This window comes from Mesoplodon bidens, assembly GCF_964165515.1.
Source record: "Mesoplodon bidens genome assembly, chromosome: 7".
In the NCBI taxonomy this organism is placed as follows: domain Eukaryota; kingdom Metazoa; phylum Chordata; class Mammalia; order Artiodactyla; family Ziphiidae; genus Mesoplodon; species Mesoplodon bidens.
Genome location: NC_138164.1, coordinates 62542246 through 62554372, shown reverse-complemented (window position 1 = coordinate 62554372; position 12127 = coordinate 62542246). Strand labels below are relative to the sequence as shown.

At 39.1% G+C, this 12127-nt stretch overlaps 1 protein-coding gene across 2 annotated transcripts in view; it reads right to left on the bottom strand.

The window, feature by feature from the left end:
* Positions 1-12127, bottom strand: part of UVRAG (UV radiation resistance associated) — a 308009-nt gene that overhangs the window by 18748 nt on the left and 277134 nt on the right. For both annotated transcript variants that reach the window (XM_081240490.1, XM_081240491.1), the window contains one exon: positions 7898-7989. In XM_081240490.1, coding sequence (XP_081096616.1) covers positions 7898-7989 — 92 coding nt within the window. The remainder of the gene's footprint in view (positions 1-7897; positions 7990-12127) is intronic.

Here is a 12127-nt window from a genome sequence, read left to right as displayed (position 1 = left end):
GTTTACGTATTTAATCTTTATATCCACTTTATCAGGTAGGCACTATTATCTCCATTTTACAGATAAATTTAAGCTGAGAGCTTAAACTTGCCTGAAGTCACAGAGACAGTGAGTGGGAGAGTTGGTATTCAAACCCATAGTTTTTACATGCTCTTTACAACTGGGCAACGGCTTCCTACTCTGGCCTACACCCCAATCTTCACAGCCCCCAATTCTCCTTGTGCTCCAGGTCCACTAAATGCCATCTCCTTAGTGAAGGCTTGTCCAATGTCACCCACACCCCGCACACCAGGAGGTAAATGACATCCTCAGAATGTTCCAAATAACTTATCCACCTTTCTTCAGTACTCATACTTCCTGAGTCTATTACATATTGTTTGTTCCTATTCCATTGCCTGCTCACTGCTGCTCAAAAGCCTAGTGGGTAAGACTTGGTGGAGAAGTGAACTTAAGCTACGGAGGGAGGACGCTTTACCTCTGCACCTGCTGAGTGAGTGAATGAATGAGGTAGGACATGAACTGGATCTTGAAGTGACAGTGACGTTTGGAGAGGGCAGAGGCAAAAGCAGGCGACTCTAGGTGGTGGGAACTTGTCCGAGAAAAGAACTGAGGTCAGAAATGAGCTGGGCATGTCTCGAGGTCAGGTGAGCTGGGGTGAGAGACGGTGGAGGTGCTGTCCCAGGACCTGCATGTGGGGGCCCCGTCGCACAGCCCATTCACAGCAACACAGCACATAATCTCTTCGTCTCAGTTCTAAATTTATCGTCTCACTGGCAGCCATCAAGCAGCGCCTTGTGCGTTCATTCTTCTCTGACCATAATTCAGCGCCAGCATCAGCTGTGCATGCACATGTCAACTGGAATCTTGGACCACTTTGTAGTTAGTAGTAAAAGAAAGAAAAAATGCGATGTTTAAGTGGCATGCTGGTGGCTTTTAACCAAAATATTCAAGAGTACAACCTCTGAGCTGAAATTCCACTTTTCAAAATTGTGTTGCTTGGCAGTTACAACGAGGTTACTGATCCAAGGATGAGAAAAAGGAGACTTCTTTTGGAAAGGACTAGCATAAAGCACTGAGAACTGTGCCCCAGGTAACTGCGTTCATGTGGAAAAGGGATAGTTTTAGGATTAATCAGGTAGCTGCTTTGATATTAGATAAGAATTCTGTTATGTGAAAGAAAAAAAATCACTTCATTAAAGGAATTTTAATCACACTGTCTTTTCTTTGAAAAAACAAAACAAAACAAGCTGTCACATAACTTTGAAGCTTACCATAAGGAGGAATTTAGTGACTGCACTGATCCTCACAGCCAGTTGGAAATCCTCGACACCAAAAGAACATACGGCAACCTGCTTCCACAAGGGGCCAATCTGTGAATGGTAACAATCACAGAGAAACTGGAAGTGTTTTCTTTTACAAAAGATGTAAGAGGCTCCCTTAGGAGCGTGAGTTTTTTTACCCTTTGCCCTAAGGAGCACGGGCTTGGGAGGTAATTCCTCAGTTCATGGCTGCTCTCAGAAATTCTGAGGTTTCCTCTGAGGCTAAAAGTGTTTGTTCCAGCTTTGTTTAGATTTGTAACCTCCAGCCTGGCTTCCACAGTGGTCTTTACTTGGATCGTAATGTAGCATGCATTTTGTGGTACTCTGCATCTGTCTCAGTAGCCTAATTACAGCACCATAAAGTGGTACATACTACTCATTCAGTGTTAATGTGCTTGTACAGTGGCTCAGAGGGGCACTACATAATGTGTGAGTTTGGGGCTTAATGGGTTACTACATCAGTGCCAGGAGACCTAGACTCCAGTCTTACTGCCACAGGCTCATAGGTCAATCATGCTTGGAAAGTCATTTACTTTTTTTCTTTTTTTACTTATTTTATTTTATTTTTGGCTGAGCTGGGTCTTCGTTGCTGCATGTGGGCTTTCTCTAGTTGTGGCAAGCGGGGGCTACTCTTCGTTGCGGTGCTTGGGCTTCTCACTGCAGTGGCTTCTCTTGTTGTGGAGCACGGGCTCTAGACACGCGGGCTTCAGTAGTTGTGGCACGCGGGCTAAGTAGTTGTGGCTCGTGGGCTCTAGAGTGCAGGCTCAGTAGTTGTGGTGCACGGGCTTAGTTGCTCGGTGGCATGTGGGATCTTCCCAGACCAGGGATCAAACCCATGTCCCCTGCATTGGCAGGCAGATTCTTAACCACTGCACCACCAGGGAAGTCCCTGATAAGTCATTTAATTTATCTGAACCTCAGAAATGAGAGTTGCTGGAAATGATGGTGTTTTAGGAGGGAAAGGACAGTCAGGTTGCAGTGAGGAAAGCATTTTGGGTAAATTGTCTAAAGAGATCACAGAAGAAAGGGAAAGGGATCTGATTTCTGAAGTTTCAGTAATTTGTTGTGATCTTGTTTCTCACTTAAAATATTTACGTTTTTTTTTCTAGTTTTGTATTGTTTTCTTGAAATGGTTCCCAAATTGTATAAGCTCTAAGTACCACAAAACCCAGATTCTCTCTGTTCCTAAAATGAATTTGCACTCTAGCCAAGTGGTCTATTCTTTGCCAGTAAACTTACTGTGCCTTTTCTAAAACTGTTCCCTCTATATGAAGGGGTGGGTGTGGATAGTGGTGGGAGAGAAGCAAGAGGGAGAGCACATTCTAGACAGAAGGACAGTGAGTGTGACGAGTCAGGAAAGAGCTTTTTCATGCTAAGAGGAGGTCAGTATAGGACTATACATGAGAGATGGGGGAGAGGCAGGTAGTCGGGAGACCACAGAAAAGGGCTTGGGTTTTACTCTAGCCGCTGAAGCTAGGAAGTGATTAAGATATGGCTAAAATTTTGAAAAGTCACTCTGGCTGCTGCGGAGAATGAACAGAGGTGGGACAAGAATGAAATTAGGGAGACAAACTGGACTGGTGCAGTGTCTGGGTAAGAGCAGGTGGTGACTTGGACTGGGGTGGTGGCAGCAGAGATGGTGGGAAGTACACTTGGTGGGTAGAGATGACATGGTTTGCTGATGAACTAGACTGGCTCAGGTAGGAGTGAAGAAAAGAAGGAAATCAAGGATGTTTCTCTGGTTTGAGCAACTGGGTAGACAGGGTGTCATTTGCTGAGCTGAAGAAGCCTGGTGAAGGACAGTTCTGGATGTTGAGGCTGAGGTGCCTGTGATACTCCAAGGGGAAGTGTCAAGCAGGTCTCTGACTACAGAGTTTGCAGGAGAGGTTTACGCTGAAAACATAACTTGGAGGGTCATAGCATATAGATGGTTTTCAAAATGGGGGCAGTGGATGAGCTCACATGAGAAGAAGGAGAGAGAAAAGGAGAATACTATGGAGATTTCCATATTTAATGATCAAGAAAAGGAGGACAAACAGGAAGAACAGGCAGAAAAAGTGCAGCTGAAAGGAGGAAAACCAGGGGAGGGTAGTATTGTGGAAGCCAAGAAAGGAGAATGTTTCAAGAAGGCAGGAATGGCCAGCAAGGCCAAATGCCACTAAATACAGACTAGTAGGATAAGGATGGAAAAGTGGCCGCTGGGTTGGGCAACATAGAGTTCTAGACACCTACCTAGATAAGAGGAATTTCAGTATACTGATAGAACTGAAATCAGACTGGAGTATGTTAAGGAGGAACTGGAAAAACAGAACATAAATAGACTCATAATCATCATAAAAATTAAGTCAGTAGCTAAAAATCTATACTTTCCCTCTCAACAAATGAAAAATACTAGGTTTTTCAGACCTTCAAGATATAGATAATTCCTATCTTACATAAACTGCTCCAGAGAACAGAAAAGAATAATAGAAGAGAAGGGAAAGAGCCTCAATTTATTTTATGAGGCTGTTACAACCTTGTTACCAAAATCAGACAAAGATTATTATATGAGAAAAAAAAATTATAGGCTAGCCTCGTCTCATTTACAGAGGCAGATATCCTAAAAATATTAGCAAATCATGGAATCTAATTTAAAAAATGATAGACTCAAAAACCAACTAATGGTTACCAAAGGAGAAACATGGTGGGGGAGAGATAAATTAGGAGGTTGGGATTAACAAACACACACTACTATATATAAAATAGATAACCAACAAGGACCTACTGTATAGCACAGGGAGCTCTACTCAATATTTTGTAATAACCTATATGGGAAAAGAATCTGAAAAAGAATGAATATATGTATATGTATAACTGAATCACTATGCTGTACTCCTGAAACTAACACAGCATTGTAAATCAACTATACGCCAATAAAATTTTTTTAAAAAGGTATGATCTATATAGCTATACCTGTATCTATAATGGAATACTACACAGCCATAAAAAAGAATGAGATAATGCCATTTGCAGCAACATGGATGGACCTAGAGATGATCATACTAAGTGAAGTAAGAAAGACAAATACCATATGACGTCACTTATATGTAGAATCTGACATATGACACAAATGAACTTATCTATGAAACAAACAGACTCACAGACATAGAGAACAAACTTGTGGTTGCCAAGGGGGATAAGGGGTAAGGGAGGGATGGATTGGGAGTTTGGGATTAGCAGATGCAAACTATTATATATAGAATGGATAAACAACAAGGTCCTACTGTACAGCACAGGGAACTATACTCAACATCCTGTGTGATAAACCATAATGGAAAAGAATACGAAAAATAATGTATATATATGTATGACTGAATCACTTTGCTGTAAAGCAGAAACTAACACAACATTGTAAATCAACTATACTTCAGTAAAACAAGTTTAAAAAAAATAAAAAAGTAAATCAGCAAATCGAATCCAGCAATATACAAAAAGTAATTCATCACAACCAAGCAGATTATAGCCCAGGAGGCAAAGATGATTTAACATCAGAAAATGTATTACTAGTTATTAACACAGTAAAGAAGAATATAGTGTTATCTCAATAAACATAATAAGCATTTTATAAAATCCAAAATATACACATTCATGATTTTAAAAAAAGCAACTCTTAGTGAACTGGGAATAGAAAGAAACTTCCTTTTGCTAATAAATAATATCTATCCAAACTTGCAATAAATATAATACTTAATGGTGAAAAGAAACGTTCTCTTTAAAGTCAGGAATAAGACAAGGATATCCACTATTGCTGCTCCTCTTCCATAATAAAACAAAGGACAAGAAAAAGTAATAAAAGTTGTAAAAATAGGAAGAAACAACACCATCATTCACTAAAAAAATATGATCGTACCCACAGAAAAATCCGAGAGAATCTAAGATAAACCATTGTAATTAACATTAGCAAGGCTGCTGGATACATTCTCAAAATACAAAAATCAGTAGTAGTCCTGTATACTAGCCACAAAAAAGTTGGGTGTTGTAATAAAAAAATTTATAACAGCAACCAAAATGGTAAGCTACCTAGGACTAAGTATCTAATAAAAGATGTGTAAGATCTTTATGAAGAAAAATTTAAAACTTCACTGAGGTATGTTTAAAAAACAGAAAGAAAGCATATAAAGAGGTACCATGTTCACAGTTAGAAAGACTCAATATCATACAGCTGTCAAATCACTCAGATACAGTTCATAAGTCCAGAAAAGCCAAAAGAGTTTTGAAGAAGGGTCATAAGTAGGAGCCTCACCCGACCAGATATCAAGAAAGGTGGGGAAATCTTCCTTTTCCCTTGCTATGAAGGAACATGATTTAAGAGTAACGCTCCTGGCCTCTCTCCATCCTCCCACTCGCTCTTAGAGGAGGAGGGCCTTTTCTAATCAGTGAATTTAGAGGGAAAAATAAAACCTGGGTCTTCTTGGCTTAGTCCCATCTGGGTTCTTGCAGGAGTCACCTGACAGCCCTCTATAGTATAGTTAAGGGCCTGCCTCTGCGGGGAAAGCCTGAGGTTCTCCAGTTCACATCGTGATTGCAAGAGTAAGTTTAATTTTGAGTGATGTCTTTGCAAGCCCTTTTATTATAGATCTAAAGCCACTTGGAAAATGCAGCTTTATCAGTAATAAAACTGACATTTTGATTCCTATTAGTCTGTCTCTTTTATCTCCTCTCTCAAGTGGTTCCAAATGTCAGGGGGAAGAGAGATGCTCAAAGCTCAATAAGACTTATAGAAATTACACCTTATATTAATTAGAAATGTGGTACTAGCCTATAGATAGACAATAAAACGATGAAGCAGAATAGGGGGCCTGGAAACAGATCTGTGTGTAAGTGAACTTGATGTATGAAAGAGACGGCGTTATTAACAGTGGACAAAAGATAGAGTCTTCAATAAATGACACTGGGACAATTTGCTGCCTGTACTGAACAAGATTCATTTTAGTTGATTAATCAGGTGGTGCTGTGAGTTGCCCCCCTTTTTTTTTTATCATTTTAAGCTATTTACCATTTGTGTTATAAAACCTTTCATTAATTATATACCTTGTTTCCAACTAGATCACAAATCCCTTGAAGGTAGGGCTTGAGCCTTATACTTCTTGTTACCTCCAGAGTACCTATCACGGAACTTTACACTGACAGTGTTAAATACATGCCTGCTAGCTCACTTTTTAAATTATTATTATTATCATTACTATTATTGTTTTACATTAAAACTCAGTTCCTAGACCTCATTCCTCAGGGCATACAGGTCCGTATCAACACGGATTTTTTATAATTATTTTGATATTCTGAGTAGAATTTTTTAAACAATTGTGTATTTGCTTAACAGAAGTCCTATCTAAAGTCAGACATCCAGAATTTGCATTTTGAAGATCATGAGACAAAAACAGAAAACGTCAAAGGTAAATCATAGATGTCACTTTCGTGTTATCCTCAAGGTCTATCTTGATGGCACAGAAGAAATTGAAACTATTCTTGTACTTTCCTCCCCACAAATTATTTTTCCACCTACCATCTCACTTCATCCTCACCACAAACCAGTGAGATGAGCAGAGCAGGGATTATAGATGAGGAAATTACGTTTCAGAGAGGTAGGAGTTTAAATTCACACAGCAAATCAGAAAATTGAAATGGCAAGGTTACATGGATAACTTGTTTATTTAAGGTTTTTAAAATAGGTTGTTACACTGTGATAAAGGTTGAACAATTTGGCTTGAATAAAGGAATCTCAAAACTTAAAAAAAAAATTCACATAGCAAATCAGAAAAAGATCTGGGATCAGAAGCCAGTGCTCTTTAGAAGAAACCACGCTGTTCCCAGTTGTCTAACTCTGAAGGCCTGATTTGAATTCATGTGATTTTGTAAGTCATTGCCCATCATCCAAGGATTCAAATTACTAAATGACTTGAGCCAACAGCTTTCCATTTATTTAAGTCAAACGAATCATCTAATGTTTTCTTTGCATCACTTTCCCTCTCCCCTTGTCTTTGGAAGAGTGTCATGTCCATCCTGACAAAGCACTTTTAGGCAGCAGCTTGCCCTTATGGCACAATAGGCACTGGCATCACATACGAGAAACGTTCCAGTATGTGTGTGTCTCTTGGTCTCAGACTAGGTCCTGACAGCCTGACCTATTCCTTGTGTGCTTTCTTCCCTTCACTCTCACAACCACTGATCCTGATGCTTATTCTGTCCTTCGCTTGTTCTTTGGAAAAGTCCTGGGGGCTCCATGTCCCCCTTTTACGAATCACATGGCTATCCTCCAGTCTCTGCTTCAGCCAAGCTCTCAAGGATTCCTTGTCCCGCCAACCTTCCCATGTCCAAATAATATCCCTTTGAACCCGCCCCCCTTCGTGGGTGCTTCGCCCTCTTAGCCAGACTGGAGCTTAGACCTACACAAGTATGATGGCTGCCTTTCCTTTTCTTCAGATATCTTATTACAGAAGAAAACCCAGAAGGAAGGTGTGGAGTGGTGTGGAAATCAGGCAAGTTTCTCAGGATTATTATCCACATTGCAGTTTCTGGGTGTGAGAGATAAAGGTACTCACCACCTGACCATTAGTCCGTGCTCCATGAAGTTTTTCAGGTTAGGGAGGGTTTGCCTCAAGTCTGGAGTCCCTAGTCCATGTTGATATCTTAGCTGCAAAGGTGGAAAAACAGAATTAAAAGAAATTTTGGCAGATATTAGGTAATGCTTCCCAAACATGATTCACTAAACAAGTCCCCCCCGCCCCATTTTAAACGCTGAAAGAGGAAATGTGGGTGTATGATCCCAACATCATCAACCTCACTTTTTGGAAGGTGTTTAAAGGTAGCCTCCTCATTTCCTGCTCCCTTGCCCTCTAACATTGGAGAAGACTAAGAACCACCAACTGTGGAATCAGGATATTTCCAAGACCCCTGTAGAGTTTGCTAACATCAACTCCAGGGACATATACCATAAAACCAGTATTTCATTTTAGGTACTGAAGGTTGGTACTACACACTCTGCCCTTTTTACACTGACACTTTTCCCTTTGTAGAATCAAGAATAAGGGTCATGTTGTATCCATCTCTGATCCCCAAGTGTCTGACACAGTGCTAGTGCTCAGTCAATGCTTATTAAACAAACAGCAAGTCACTTTTGACAGAGGCTGTGCTTTATGTTATTTCTCTTGTGCCTGTAACTTTCCTCTTTCTCTAGGACCAGAGTACAGAGCTATAGAGCTAGTATGAGGAAACTATAGCCTGTGGGCAAGATCTGCTCTTAGCTTTACTTATTTCTGCTAGAGGCTGATTTTCTAAAATTATGTGTCCTTTTATGTGCCTTGTGTAACCTACTAAATGGTTTTCATCTGTCTGTTCCCGTCTCCTCTCACTTTGTCTCTGAAGACCGTTTGCTTCCTTCACTAAACATAATAGAGACCCGAGGTAAGTATAAGTGCATATTCATACACACGCTCACACACACAGCATCAAATACACAGTAAGTATACAAGCCCTGTAGAAATGTATTTTTCAAATGACATAATATATATGAAGAAAGGACTCTGTAAACTGCATACTGATGTACAGATACGAAGGGTCATCTGTATTGAGGTTTTACTTTTCTAGCACCTAATTTAAAAGTGGCTAAGTTAAACTTTTAAATATTTTCCTCTTTTAAAAAATTAAAACATTATCAACAAAAAATCAAAGTAAGTTTTCTTTTGTTTGTATCTTGTACTCTATTGACTTTTCACTTAAGTGTGAGTGAGTGACATTTAACAGAGAAAGAGTTCAATCTCACTACACTGAACTTTAAAAAGAAACCCCCAAACCTAATCAGGTCTCTTGAATGGTCTGAATACACACATAAAATAAGGAGGTAGAAACATAGAATGTTAAAGCTAAAAGGTATCTTGAATATTATTTAAGCCAATCCTTTTCTTGCGCAGATGGGAAAACTGAAGCCGAGAAAAAGAGCAAGGAAATTCTCCAAAGCCACATGTTTCAATGGCAAAGATATTAGTCAGAGTCTCCTTTTCACAACCATGCCACTACACCAGCTACCCCAAAGTCTAAGAGGAAAATTGGTTGAAAAAAAACAAAAAAACAAAATCTTGAGAAGACAAAAGGAAAATATTCTTTTCCTTTTCCAAAGCTAGCTTGGTGACCTAAATCACCTCTGAGATTTGCTGACCTTGAATTATAAGATCTCCTCCATATTAAATGACATCATTTCTTATATTAATATAAAAGCATTTTTTCCATACATTGATAAAAGTAAAATGGCTGACATCCCAATATGATATTCCTGAATTCACTGTTTCAATAAAAAAGTGAAATTGTTTACACATGGCATGAAAATTTCACCTGTGATTCATACTGAGAAATATTAAATATCAAAAAAAATAAAACCACCCCATACTAAAATAACACTAAGCTATGTGTCCCTGAGCCAGTACGTAGTCAATTGCCTGCCCCAGGCTCCACAATGGAAGGTGGGTGTTGAATTCTTTTCAGAGACCACAGTGAAAATTTCTCTCCAAGTCTGATTTCAACTAAAAAAGGAAAATGTGGGAATTTCAAGCCTCCACCCAAGTCTCAACTCTTCATTTGTTGTATAGCATTATTATCTTTATCATAGAATCTTGGGATATCTAGCTTAAAGAGATCATGGAGATTATCTTTTCCAACCTCCATCCTTTCATAAATGAAGAAACTAAGACTCAGTAAGACAAGTGTCCTGCCCAAGGTCTCAAAGCTGATAAGGGACAAAGCCAAGGCTAGAACCTCTCAGTAACAACTCTGAATTCTTTCTATCATGTAGCCCTCTTAACTTTCAACATACAGAACTAAAATAGAAATTCATACATAAAAATAATATATTAAAATTTTAAAATAAAGTACATGTACTGTTTTAAGTCTAACCTACTGAAAGGCTTACAATGAAAAAGCAGCAGTTCTTTGCTCTTCAGTAGCGACCACTTTTAGTTGTTTCTTCTTTACCTTCATATTTCTAAATAATACACTTATATTAATATTTCTTTTCTTTTTTTTCTTTTTTTTTTTTTTTGCAGTACGCGGGCCTCTCACTGTTGTGGCCTCTCTGGTTGCGGAGCACAGGCTCCGGACGCGCAGGCTCAGCGGCCATGGCTCACGGGCCTAGCTGCTCCATGGCACGTGGGATCTTCCCGGACCAGGGCACGAACCTATGTCCCCTCTGAATTGGCAGGCGGACTCTCAACCACTGCGCCACCAGGGAAGCCCTATTTTTAGTTTTTTGAGGAAACTCCATACTGTTCTCCATAGTGGCTGTATCAATTTACATTCCCACCAACAGTGCAAGAGGGTTCCCTTTTCTCCACACACTCTCCAGCATTTGTTGTTTGTAGATTTTCTGATGATGCCCATTCTAAATGGTGTGAGGTGATACCTCATTGTACTTTTGATTTGCATTTCTCTAATAATTAGTGATGTCGAGCAGCTTTTCATGTGCTTCTTGGCCATCTGTATGTCTTCTTTGGAGAAATGTCTATTTAGGTCTTCTGCCCATTTTTGGATTGGGTTGTTTGTTTTTTTAGTATTGAGCTGCATGAGCTGTTTATATATTTTGGAGATTAATCCTTTGTCCGTTGATTTGTTTGCAAATATTTTCTCCCATTCTGAGGGTTGTTTTTTCATCTTGTTTGTAGTTTCCTTTGCTTTGCAAAAGCTTTTAAATATCATTAGGTCCCATTTGTTTACTTTTGTTTTTATTTCCATTGCTCTAGGAGGTGGATCAAAAAAGATCTTGCTGTGATTTACGTCAAACAGTGTTCTTCCTATGTTTTCCTCTAAGAGTTTTATAGTGTCCGGTCTTACATTTAGGTCTCTAATCCATTTTGAGTTTATTTTTGTGTGTTGTGTTAGAGAGTGTTCTAATTTCATTCTTTTACATGTAGCTGTCCAGTTTTCCCAGCACCACTTATTGAATTGACTGTCTTTTCTCCATTGTATATCCTTGCCTCCTTTGTCATAGATTAGTTGACCATAGCTGCATGGGTTTATCTCTGGGCTTTCTATCCTGTTCCATTGATCTATATTTCTGTTTTTGTGCCAGTACCATATTGTCTTGATAAGTGTATCTTTGTAGTATAGTCTGAAGTCAGGGAGTCTGATTCCTCCAGCTCCGTTTTTTTCCCTCAAGACTGCTTTGGCTATTCGGGGTCTTTTGTGTCTCCATACAAATTTTAAGATTTTTTGTTCTAGTTCTGTAAAAAATGCCATTGGTTAATTTGATAGGGATTGCATTGAATCTGTAGAGTGCTTTGGGTAGTATAGTCATTTTCACAATATTGATTCTTCCAATCCAAGAACATGGTATATCTCTCCATCTGTTGGTTTCATTTTTAATTTCTTTCAACAGTGTCTTATAGTTTTCTGCATACAGGTCTTTTGTCTCCCTAGGTAGGTTTATTCCTAGGTATTTTATTCTTTTTGTTGCAATGGTAAATGGGAGTATTTCCTTAATTTCTCTTTCATATTTTTCATCATTAGTGTATAGGAATGCCAGAGATTTCTGTGCATTAATTTTGTATCCTGAAACTTTACCAAATTCATTGATTAGCTCTAGTAGTTTCCTGGTGGCATCTTTAGGATTCTCTATGTATAGTATCATGTCATCTGCAAACAGTGACAGTTTTACTTCTTTTCCTATCTCTATTCCTTTATTTTTCCTGTCTGATTGCCGTTGCTAGGACCTCCAAAAACTGTTGAATATTAGTAGTGAGAGTGGACATCCTTGTCTTCTTCCTGATCTTAGAGGAAATGCTTTC